Raw genomic sequence first — 12,971 nt, forward strand, 5'->3', positions numbered from 1 at the left:
ACTTGATGGGTTTATTAAAATGTTTTTGCTGTAGTTAATACGCTTTAATCAACTTAAGGCAATATTTAGCAAAATTATTCTGAACCCCAACCTGAAGGCAGAATTTCTAATGTATTTATTCTACAACTATTTTAAGTCAACCTGTGTTAGACCAGGGTTAATCCTCACTGTAAAACAAATTCTGTAGAAAAACAAAACTGTGAAACAATATGTTAAAAAAAACAACTGAAGCAAAAAAAAATTTTTGTTTTTTTTAGCATACATAGGAAACAAAATCAACTTGTTTTACAGCCAACATGTAAACTAATCCGTCTTTTCCTGTAATTTTCCTAGATATAATCTGTAAAAGAAGTAATATAAAAATAATTAACCATTTTTTTTCAATCCTTATCCTCTTATATGCATATTTTCAATTTCAAATAGTGAGAAAAATCTGTAAAATTGTATTGTTACTATTTTAAATATTGTAAAATGGTGTAATTTTACAAGCAAATATTCTAAAAGAATTAATATAATTTGTAAGAATACTTATTTTTTTATGTAAACATTATTTACAGTTTTGGCTTGTTTTTTTAAAAGCCTATCATGTAAATTAAGACTTTTTTTCTTTGATTTTGCCAGTTATCTGTTACAAAACTGGAAAAAAAAATCTGTAAAATAGCGTTCAAAAATGATGTAAAAATTTTCAAGCCTTATTATACATAATTCTTCCTTCAAATAACAGAAAACATTTGGAAAGTAATATATTTTGTTAATTTAAATACAGTAAATAGTGACATTTCACAGTCAAATGTTGTCTAATAACAAATTACCATTTGTAAAAATACAGATTTTTGATGCCAACATTATTTGCCGTTTATTTGTTTACTGTTACCAGGTGAATTAATTGTGTTGTTCAGTGATTTTACTAGACATGAGCTGTAATTTAACTAGACAGGGAAAATCTGTAGAAAGGCTGATGCAGGTCCGAAGCAAAGTGGAGGAGTAAAGCCAGATGATCTGTACTGATTTAATTCAGATCAATCTCCCTGATGGAGACTAGAAAAAAAAACTGCTCTGTGAATAAAGCATAATGTGCTGCAGCGGAGATGTGTGATGTGTTTTAATTCTGACGGCGCTGCACTGAAGCTCTCGCTGGTCGTTTCTTGCTCCTTGCTGTGTGATAGAAACTGCTGGTTCGGATCATTGACAAATGTGAATCTGTCCTGGATCACTGGCTCAGTCTGAAAAGGGGTCTAAAGGGTAAAAGCATGAAAAACAGAAGCTCCAGGTTGGTTCAAGGGCAGCGAGCGCTAACATCCTGTCGGGGAATTCAGGTTTTTTTTTTTATTGTTTTGTTTTAGTTGTGCTCATTCCTAACATGCTACATTTTGGCACCACTACTCATATCACATTCCTGCAAACGGTTGCACATGTTGTACACGCTCTCCTTAGGTGCATATGCTTGGCCGAGCACCAGCGTTCACCACGAATACACAAACACAGCGAGCGCATGCTTTCTTTCCCACGCACAAGGATATATGTGCTTTCACCTACATTCCCGCTCTCCCTTTTTTTTTTTTTTTTTTTTTTGTCTTAGACGCTGCAGTTTGCAAGAGAGAATGTGTGTGTGGGTTGTGAGCTGGCAATGAGTGTTAAGTGATTTAGAAGGTGAGTTTAGGAAGGTACTGTGAGATGAGGCAAAAACTACAGGGCTGTAATGGGGAACATTTGCCTGCAAGCCAAAACAATCTGAACTTCTCTGTCGGCTAATATTGTGTTATTGCTTTGTCGCCCCGTAATTTATATAGTAGACTTTACTGCTGCTTTTGCACTTCAGGTTAGACGCTACTTGTTCTCTGTGCAATGACAATGAAGTTGAATCTATCCTTCTGATATATATTCAAAGCATTTTAACCCATTATTTTCTACACTTCAGTCTGGATCTGTAGCTGCGTTGTCCCAGAATCTATCAGCAACATTTTCAGCCCGTCATACCAGAACGTTTTACACACAAAAAATTATAATTGAAGATGCTACCTTTGATTTAGTAAAATTGTAATACAAGACAGTTTTTTTACATTTATTTTTTATGTGTTCTTCAAAGAAATGAGCAGTGGATAAATCTAATAAAGAACTAGTTATGTTTGCAGCCCTAAAAATGTTAGCGTATACGCACTGCCACCTTTTAAAGTTGTTAGAATGAATTTGTTGGCTCCGTTTTTACACATCCTGCAGAGACAGACCAACTTCAAAGATTTTTTATTTTTTTTTGGCAGTTACCCCCCTTTTTCTTGACATAGTGCAATGGAAATACACCAGGAAGTGTTTGGAAATGAAGCTGGGGACTCACATCATTGGCTTCCATTGGTGTTTCTGGTAGTCTGGCAAATATTCACTCTCAGTTCTTTTTTGGTCTCCTGAGGAAAGAAGATGTTTGGCGGTGTCTTAGTAAAATGAAGAATCAAAACAATGAGACTCCAAAAATTGAGCTGATGGGGCTGCAGAGTGGTGACATGATTCCCTTCTGGAAGAACATTACAAATAGTCATTTAAAACGAAATAAAAATTGACGACTAGTGTAGCTTCATAAAGTAAAAAGGATCAAATTTTTGTTTCAGATACTACGATGTGTTGCATTTGTCTTCTGTTATCGAGTAAATTGTCTGTTTAGTAATGTTGGTTAGCAAAAAAAAGCAACGTGGAGATGTTTTCTAATATGAATAAGTTGCTGTCATTGTTTCCTACTTTAGAACTGACCTCCCTCTGGTTGATATTTTCAGAAAATGTGTGGTTTACAAGTTGGTTAAGGAGTCAAAACACATCTGTTTCACATTCTGTTTGGGGTTTAAGAAAAAAAAAAAAGAGGTCTGTTTTATGAAATACCAGCCATTTGACAAGTTTTCTTAAAGACGTCTTAAAATACCACAAGCATCGCTGACACATCTCAGAGATACGTTCCAACCGTTAGCGCTGGGCGGTGCCTGGTGTCTGGTGACGACGTGAGAAATGTATTCAAAGTGAGAACATTTACTCAGAACGTGTGCACGGCGCGTCGGAAAACAAAAGGCTTTAATTTGTTGCACCGAAGACGAGGTGCAGACAAATGTGTTCTGGTCCTGCTCCTCCTCTCGGCTCTGCAGGCTGGAAGCATGCAGCCTGTCGCTGGCACTGCAGTGAGCCCAAACATGATATGACCTAAATAAACGAGTGCGTTAGGAGGGAGCGCGGGTGAGGGATGAAGCAATCTTTTCTCCCCTCGCTCTATCGTCTTGTTTCCAAACACTTCACTCTTCTGCAGGCTACAACTTGCGTATGTGCACAGTCGATGCAGCCCTGCACGCTGGGTGTCGTTGGGTTTTTTTTTTTTTAAATATCATTACACCTGCAGAGGCTCTTATTACGAAGCAGGTGATTTCATGCTTCGCAGCACCTGCTTTACAGTTAGTTAACTGTTGTTTCTGCCTTATTTCCAGAGCGTACCTGCAGCGTAGCTCAGGGGTCGCCACTGTCTGCTTGTGGCTGATGCTGCAGCCAATCAGAGTTTCTGTTACAGAGTATGTGGGCTAAGCATCGACCAGGATGGGTTTTCAGGGTCGATACCGATTACTTGTAATCAAGAAAGGCCGATAACTGTTATATTTACCAGCATGTGATCGTAGAGAACCTATAATTCATAGCCAGGCTTCTTAATTAACAAGGATTACGATAACGGAACACGTACAACAGAAATAGGAATGAATGAATGAACTGACTGAGTTTGTCTCCTGCGGTTCTGTTGTTCTATCACTTTTGTTACCTACTAAGGTCCATATTTTAAAGCATTATTAATTAGTTTTCCAGACTCTGTTTCAGGGTAATTCATGGCTGCCTTCTGCCCTAGCCACTAGCTGTTAGCATAGCCTTAGCCATGGTGAGAGAAGCTAATTTCCTGGTTTGTGAAGACGGCTTGTGTTTCTTCTTCAGTTTTTGCAGTCTTTGCTTGAGACACGTATCTGACACCACAGAGTGACGACAGACGGGGAGAGGAGGCTGCATCAGAGCTGAAGCACATTTCATTCATCAATAATCTGCCTGTAAAAATAATGACATAGATGATTGGAAAAATGCAGAATATCTTGCTCTACCCCTGAGGTAGTCGATTCTTATGTTTGACTGGTGGCTTGCACACTCTGCCTCACTGCCACTCATTGGTCAAGAAATAGTTCACAAAATGTAGCTGTCTTGTAAAATAGCCTCAAACTCAGGTTAACTTTGTCGTCTATCTTTTGTAGACGCTCTCGGGGTGCAGAAATGTGCTGCTCTTGAGACGTTTTCACAGTCCACGGTCCACTCCAGGCCTCCCCTCTGGTGACAGTAGGAAGTTTGATGTGTTTATGTGTGTTTCTGTGGCCTGGTCAGGCCTGAAAGCTGCATTGTACGCTGCCCACAGAGCTGGAGCCTGGCATGGACAGATAAGGGAGCCTCACCTCAAATACACTTTCTACTCGCAGCCATTACCGGCTCACAGGACAGGTTTCATTATGCAAACAGACAGCTCAGGTCCTGTGTGTAAGTAGGTGCATATGTGTGTGTGCGCATGCTATGTTGCTCTTGTGTGTGTGTGTGTGTGTGTGTGTGGACAGTCAGTTCTCCTGGATTAAAGACCTTTTAATCCCGCCAGATCCTCATCAGCTCAGAAGTTAGTGGGTACAACTTGTTAGTGGAGGAGCATGTTGGGCTCACGTGTTAAAAGTCAGAGCTGCATGGCTGAATGACTTGTGGTCCCCTGTTACGAGCTGCTCGGGGAGATGTGAGCCAGGCTTTCGATGATGGATGCACCTCTCAGCTCTAGTTTGGATCAGCAACTTTTAATTGGGTCTCTGTTTTTTTGTGCCTCCTAATCCCCCCCCTCAGAGCCAAGAAGACATACATGTGCTGTTTAAAGCACGGCTCCTGGCTTAATTAATTGTGCTGTTTTTTGGGGGATTGTCAAATCATTTTGCTGCGCTAAAACAAAACTAGAAGTCATTATATTACATTTTTAAGGAATTCTACTAATCTGGGTTTTATGTTTATTGCTCAACCCCTCAAGGTGTGGTTTTAGGTAACCTTGTGCGTTCCTTGGATGTCAAAATGCAGACAGGCTGAAAGTGCAACACACACGAGCAGTTAAACAATCATACAAGTGTAAAATAAGTATTTACTGGTTATTTACTACTTTATTTGCAACCCTGTCATAACATAAAATGATGTTCTTATACAATTAAACCGCATTCTCAATTGTGTTTTTAGGGGAATATAATTTAGTTTTTCGATTTTAACAAAATTTCTGACCAGCGGCTGGACTCTCACCTCGGTTTGCATCATCTGATGAATGAGTGACCCTCAGTCTGAGATATACATGTAGCTTTCTGTCGTTGTGTTGTTTAGTTTTTCACTCATTTTCTAGCTTTTGCACAAAAACTACGTGGTTAGGTTTAGAAAAATATCACACTTTCTAAGAAACTTATAAACGAAGCTTCATTAAGTTCACACACCCAAATTAGACTCAGGAAACATGTCATGGTTTGGGTTAAACTACAAGCCGTTCACTACATGTTAGAAGCGTCTCCTCTATTTTCTGGGTTACCAGAGTGACAAGTCCCGCCCCATCTAGTATGTGATTGGTCGGCTTGAAAGACAAAACAGGGAAGCTAGAAATATATGTTGAATAAAAACATATTGTAATGCGTAATCGGCCAGAAAATGTGTTTCCTTCAAAACATAATTGAGAATACAGTTTAGTCGTATAGGAATGTTATTTTGTGGAGACTGAATTGTTATTTAGACGTTGTTGGGAGTTGGCTGTAGTTAACTGAAGAAGTTCTTCAACAACTTTATCAGTCATGAGGGGGAAAAAATCTGCATGTTATCTCTAGAAAACTAAATGGTCCATAGCACACTGAGTGCACTCTGCCTGCTAGCCTTGCTCACCTCAATAATTATGAAAAAACTATATTTGCGGCATATTAAGTCATTTTTGCCTGATAAATTATAACAGTCTTGGAGCTGACTTTGTACACCTGCCTATGTTCATGTGATTTCTGAAAACAGTCATACACCAATCTGAACATAAGCGCTGTGGAGGAGTTAGCCTGCTGTTCTGAGATGATGCAGCGATTCCTGTTAAGCTGCGATATGCAAACTGCTGTTTGCAAAATCTGTTTGTACAAAATGCAGCCACACCGGCAATTTCTTTGACATGGTGTCAGTTTGTTTGGAGCCGACTCGGAGTAAACATTCAGTAAACGTAAATAAGTTAGACCTGCCAGTCTCCATTAGGTTGGGCCGGTTCTGTGACAACGCGGGGGTGTTCACAGGTAGTGCCAAAAATAACGGATTAATTTGAGAAGACTGTTTACGTGGAGCTTTTTATTTTATGAAAGAAATACTGGTGATTGTCGACCAGTTAGGCTTCGGTTGAGTGAGAGCGTATTGACCAACCAACTGACCAGCTGACTTGGAGGCTAGAGTCCAGATACCAGGAATAGGGTTTATTTATTCAGTTTACTGATCACCTTTGTTTTCCCTTCAAGGAACCACGAACTCTGGCCTTTACTTTACAGATCCTGTCATACGCTCTTCGACCTCTTTGAGTCAGGTTTCTACTTTCACATTGCAGCTTAATTCCAGTTTATGTGCAGGAATTCCCCAGAGGCCTGATTGCAGTGCTCAAGATATGAGTTGAAGTTTTCAGACTATCTAAATTAAAAAGTTGGACACTGTGAAATCTGGATTATCACATGGCTGTAGTCCTGCAGTCCTCACTCAGTCAGCAGGTTAAAAGTTCTCCCAGTCAAAGCAGGACTGCTGCCTTCTCTTCGGGCTGCTCGGCTCTTTTGTTCCTCCTGGTGAGTCAGAGCGACAACAGCTGACTGCATTGTTCACTGCGTTTAAAGGATTCTTATTTACAGGAACTAAACGGGACTCCTGAAAGTAGTATTGTGGTACTGTGGTTCTTCACAATCACCTGCTTTTTATCCATTATCAAACAGAGGAAGTTGACTAATTCGTTCTGTGTCGACATGCTCTGTTGGCTGTGAATTGGTACATTTCCTTTAGTTTCCAACGTTTTATTATATTACTTAAAGTGATTCGTCTTTTTCTGTCGTCGTCCAGATTTCAAACAGTGCTGCATCTTCTTGTTTAGCTGCTGCTGACAGCCCAGTTTTCACCCTTTGATTAATAAAGTTTCTCTCGTCACTTACAGGGAGCTCAGCAATGAATAAGCTACGGCAGAGCTTCCGCCGGAAGAAAGACGTTTACGTGCCGGAGTCGAGTCGGCCGCACCAGTGGCAGACGGACGAGGAGGCGGTCCGCAGCGGCAAATGCAGCTTCGCAGTCAAGGTGACTCTCCACACTTTCCACATAAAAACACACTCGCATGAACAAAGATTCACACACATTTCACAGACACACAACCTCGAATGCAGCGCTGACCTCACTGTGGAACGCTCGTACCACTGAGAAGCCCTCTGCACGCCGCCTTCCTCCCCAAGGACGCTGCTTGTGATTAATCATAGGCATTCAGAGAGTGTGAGCACAGCTTTTATCTGGGTTGCAAGATTATCCGCTGTAGCCTTCCAAACCTGTGGGATGTGTGTGCACAATTGATTTCTGGCCTCCAAGAGTATCAGAACCATTTGAAACACCAGAAAAATATGCAAAATCGAAAGAAATATTTCTGAACACAAGTCAGGGCCGTGCAGGTTGCTGCAATAGGGCGGCAGAAGAAGCAGTGCTCAGGCCTGCAGTGCTGCAGTTGATGGAGTGGAGAGTTCAGCCTATTTTGGCAACAAAACCTTTCACTTTTGCAAACAGAAGTGCAACGGTACGCTTCCTCTCATCACATGGGTCCAAAGCTCACCTTGGCCAGGATGTAGGGTGACTGCAGACTTCAGAGTCATAAAGAGAAAGAAAAAAAACTCGTCTGCTGAACAGTTTGTGCTTAAGCAAGTGTACAAATTATAGTTTGATATCACAGATGTGTTTCCAGGAAGAACTAGGAATTGAAAATACCTGAAGGGAAGGGAAGTGGTTCCAGGGGCTACCTTTAGATTTGTGTTCTGTAGTTGGGCAGGTGAAGACTTTGGTGGAGGTGGTTCTAGATAGAACTTCATGTTAAGTGGGAGGTTTCAGGGTCTTTCAGACATGCACTTCATTCTATTACTCTGACTGCATTAGTGTCGGTTTATGTGTGGATGAGCAGCTTGATCACTTTTCTGTAAAAGTCCTGGACCTAGTGATATTTCTGTATCACTTTCAACATGGCACAAACCTGAACAGGAACAGAAAGTCATGCACAAGCATTCACTTCACCCGATGATTTGAAACTGATTTCAAACTGAAACAGATCAGATTAATGGAATTTACCAATAATTAATGTGATCTGGGTTTTGAGACAATGTTAACAGCAGCTGAAGTTCAGTTAGTTGCTTCTGGCTGTTTGTCGAAGTCTTTCCTCTCAGTTTGTTAAATATCTGCAGCGTCAGACAGCAGCAGGATCAACGCACACATTTATGTACAAGTGTCAAACACAGTAACTTCATATAATAACAAGTAGGGGTCCTCGGACCCTAATTATGAATTATCCCCGACATAGAGACAGGATCAATCAGGATCTAACAGCAAGTCACTCTGTATTGTTCTTCACCTCAAACAGGTGAGCTGTTGTACAGAGTTATAGTTCATCAGCTGCAGTATGTCATTTGTTTCATACCTTTTGGGATATTTTTATTTTACTGTTGGGAAAGTAGGGCTGCTCGGTGGTTAGCATCGTTGCCTCACAGCTAGAAGGTCGCCCGTTCGCATCCCGGTGAGGACACTCAGGATCTTTCTGCGTGGAGTCTCCATGTTCTCCCCGTGCAGCGTGGGTTCTCTCCGGGTTCTCCGGCTTCCTCCCACACAGTCCAAAAACATGTTGAGGTTAATTGGTGATTCTAAATTGTCCGTAGGTGTGAATGTGAGTGTGCTTGGTTGTCTGTCTCTAAGTGTAGCCCTGTGATAGACTGGTGACCTGTCCAGGGTGTCCCCCTTGATTTACTGTCCAATCACACACGTATTGTGACTCTCTCTCTCTGAATGATGCCGTGAGAAACATTAAAGTAAAAGCGATCAAACGGCATCACTTCAGCAGACTGATGAAGCAGCATCGTTGCATATTCCACGTCTGAGAGGAGCTCGTGTGTGTTGGTTTGTGGCTTTAAGAGCAAGTGTGTTAATTTTATCCACCCTAGATTCAAGATCTCCTCTAAGCTTCCAAATACACCCTTCACCTCCCTCCTTCACACACACCTTCCCTCCTTCGTGCACTCGGAGCCAGATTTGTGTATCAGCAATAATCTTTCATCACACTTCTGTTAAAGCAGCGGTTATTTACAACTACTTTCAAGCTACACGTTTTCTTTCATCTGTGTCTTTTACAGTAGTTTTTAATATCTTTAAAAGCACATTTTAAACTCGATAGCTGCAGCAGTGAGAGAGCAGTGACTGGATTACAGATCAGACACTGCAGGTAAAAGGAAAACCTGTCTGATTGTCATGCTTTCCTTATGGTACGTCTGCAGCAACACACGCTACGTTTTTTCTTTTTTTTTTTCTCTCTCTCTCTCTCCCTTCCACTCTGGCTTTCATCGTGTCGGTGCAACCTACCATGCTGCTCCTCTGTGTACCTCGGCCCTCCCCCTCCTGCTCTAGGTGCCTCAGAGGAGCCCAGTTCTGTGTGGGTTGGAATAGTTGCAGCCAAATTATCACTGACTGCTGCACTATTAGAGTAACAGGAGCACATGCAGGGGAGAAGGGGAAGAAGAAAGGCCGTTTCAAAGGGGAAAATGACGGTGGTAGTGGTGCTCAGAGTGGGTAAAATTAGCCTTTAATGTTGTGGCTTGAGTTCTCCTCTGACTACAAATCAGAGTTTTTTTTTGTCTCTGATCGTACAACCTGTTATCGGCGTGTCATATTAAGCAGCATCTGTGTTTATTTGCGTCGTACATTTATGCATGAGTATGTTGTTTTCCAGCGAAAATTGCCTACACAGACAATTATTCACGATTCAAGGTGATTGTCAAAGGCATAAAAACGTAGAGTTGCTTTTTTTTTTTGGGTATGGAAATGTCAGTCTTATGAGACCCGCTGAAAGCTGGAGATGGATACGAGATTAGATTGAATTGCATTTGTGCGCGTTGTTTACCATCTAAAAAAGATGAGAGGGAAATGTGTTTATGTGTCCTTGGTAAGCCTAAACTGTGTACACTCATCTGTATGAAAATGAATGCGTGTGTTTTTGTGCGAGCTCGTTTTTCTGCAGATATAAACAGTTATTCGCGCCATGCAAATAGAGCTGCAGCCATGAAAAGATTAGACAACTCTTCAATTAGTTTCCTACATTTTCATGACCAATTAATTAGTTGTAGAGTTTTTAAGGACATAAAGGCAAAGTTAGTGAAATGAAGTTGTTTTAAAGCAAAAATTATCGACTTCTAGCTTCTCTTTTTGTAGTCTTGACAATCTTAGATTTGCAGCAATTAATCAATTAGTTGGTATCTATTAAATTAAACTGCAGCTGTTTTGATAATCAGTTAATCATTTAGAGACCAAAAAGGCTCAATTTTAAGTTTCCAGCTCCTTAAATATGATTATTTTCTGATTTCTTTCTTCCTGTTTTTTGAACAATGAGTGGATTCAGTGATTAGTTAATAACTAATAAATTAAATGACAACTATTTTGATAATCCGTTCATCATTTTGAGTATTTTTTTATTTTTTATTTTTTTTAAGATAAAAAACGTCTTCCAGCATCTGAAGCACCATTATGTTCTGATTTCTTTCTTCCTGTTTGGCAGTAAACTGAATATCTTTGGGTTTTGGGCAACTATTTTGCTAATCAATTGATAAATTTTAATCATTTTCAAGATTTAAAAAAAAAAAAATATATATATATATATATATATTTTTTTTTTTTTAAATTTAAAAAAATTTGGTTCCCAGCTTCTGAAATGTGAATATCGTCATGCTACTTTCTTCCTATACAAGAGTAAACTGAACATCTTTGAGTTGTGGACAAAACAAGACATTAGAGAGTGTCATCTGGGCCTCTGGAAAACGCCACTTTATGACATTTCATTCAGAAAACAACAGACGGATTAATTAGCAGTAGGAATAATGGCTACTTTCAGCCCTGCTGAAGCTGCATCCAGCACAGATGTTCTATTAAATCTGACAGAATGTTTCCTGTGATGCTGATTTATGGCCAACACATTGAATGAATTCTTACAATCCTTGTGGGACGTAACCCCACTGCAAAGTCAGCTCCATCTAACTAGTCCTGTGTACGGCTTTCTACTTCCACATATGTGAATCCTCGCCTTACGCCTTCATAGCCTCTGAGCTGTAGAGATTTATTACCTCTGGACGGAGTTGGTTAGTCGCTTCCTTCTGCTTCTTGTCTTTCTGCTAAATGTGCACAAGCTTGAACACGCTGATCGATCGGCTGATTGATCGAAATATTAGCAACATCGTACAAAGAAAAAAAAAAAGGGCAATATCCAAATCGCAGGAGTTGCAATTTTCTGATGAAAGCAAAGTGTCTCACAGCGTCCCATTATACATGAGGTATTGCGGTGCTTCAGAGATGACCCGGCCCATAAATCATGTTCTCCAGACGTTAGGGAACAGCAGCAAAAACCCCATCATCATTTTTATGTTTTTTTTTCACTGGAAAAGGTTTAAAACTGACAATTTCCACTATAATTGTGACTCATATTGCAATATCTGTCAAAATAATTGCAGTATTTTCTGCATGTTGTTCAGCCCTCGTCTGAGCTGCTTTGTTTGTTTCCCATTTATTGAGCTGTGGTTGTATGTGAACACTGGATGTTGTTCAGCGCACACGCAGAACAGACAGCCAGCGAACCATGACGAGATATTCACTGAATGTGACAAAAACTCTATTAGATTAGAATCACATACTCCATCTTTAAGATAAGATCATGAACACAAGCCTTGTCTTGTTTGAACCCTGTGCTCCTCATCGTTGGCCACTTCTAAGACGTACAAAATCAGAGTGTCAAGGATTTTGTCATGTTAGCGCGACTAGTGCAGGGACAGAAATGATTACATAAAATATCTTAAGTGTTGCAGCTGCAGCACATTTCTACAAATATCATCACGTATAAACTGCATCTAATCATAGCCCACTGTGGGATTAGTGCCAAGTGAAACTAATCCTGGAGCGCGCCCACAAACAAATCAGGGTTTCAGAAGCAAATTACTCGACACATGTACGGCACGCTGTTCAGGTGATATTAGTCACTTTATTCCCCCCTTTTTTTTTAAGTTGCTTTGCTTGAACGCATCTGTTAAATGCAACTGTTTCGGCCCCCAGATTGTTGCTGGCAGCGAGCTGCTAACGGGACGGAGTAAGACACCACAACGAAGCATCTGTTGTGACACTCGGAGCCTCCCCTGCGTTTACTCATCTCACCTCCGCCGCATCTCCTGGCTGATCCTCTATTAGCTGCGCCGCTGCCTCCATTGTCCTCGCTCCCCGCAGCTGCCTCCTCGCATCAGTATTGTCCTCGGCGCCCACGCAGTTTTTTTTTTATTTTTATTTTTTTTTACGTGCATGAGCGTGTACACATGTGTATTCTAATACGGCGACAATGTGACTCACAGCTGTTGCGTCACACTCTCGAAATAGCAGGGCCGGAGGGTGGGGGTGACAGGCGTGGGTCAGCGACACTCGCTGTGTGTGCGTCTATAAGGAAAGGGTAAGGACTTCCTCTCCGGCCCGGCATGCACAATGGATCCTGGGGCAGACAGGGTTGTGACTCCGGAGTGACACATAGCAGGGTGTGATGCTGCTTCGGGCCCAGGAGGAGGGAGGAGGGAGGAGGTCCAGGCTGGAGGACGCTCAGTAACGCTTATGTAGTTGTGAACAAAAGTTTACAGACACTTTGTGAAGACCGTGATGCT

At 41.0% G+C, this 12,971-nt stretch overlaps 1 protein-coding gene across 4 annotated transcripts in view; it reads left to right on the forward strand.

The window, feature by feature from the left end:
- The window catches only part of numb (NUMB endocytic adaptor protein), a 60,344-nt gene that overhangs the window by 24,054 nt on the left and 23,319 nt on the right, over positions 1 to 12,971 (forward strand). For all 4 annotated transcript variants that reach the window (XM_008288472.1, XM_008288474.1, XM_008288473.1 and 1 more), the window contains exon 2: positions 7,211 to 7,347. In XM_008288472.1, the coding sequence (XP_008286694.1) occupies positions 7,222 to 7,347 (126 nt within the window). In that variant the 5' untranslated portion in view covers positions 7,211 to 7,221. The remainder of the gene's footprint in view (positions 1 to 7,210; positions 7,348 to 12,971) is intronic.

Source organism: Stegastes partitus, unplaced genomic scaffold (genome assembly GCF_000690725.1).
Source record: "Stegastes partitus isolate 25-593 unplaced genomic scaffold, Stegastes_partitus-1.0.2 Scaffold560, whole genome shotgun sequence".
Taxonomy (NCBI): Eukaryota; Metazoa; Chordata; class Actinopteri; family Pomacentridae; genus Stegastes; species Stegastes partitus.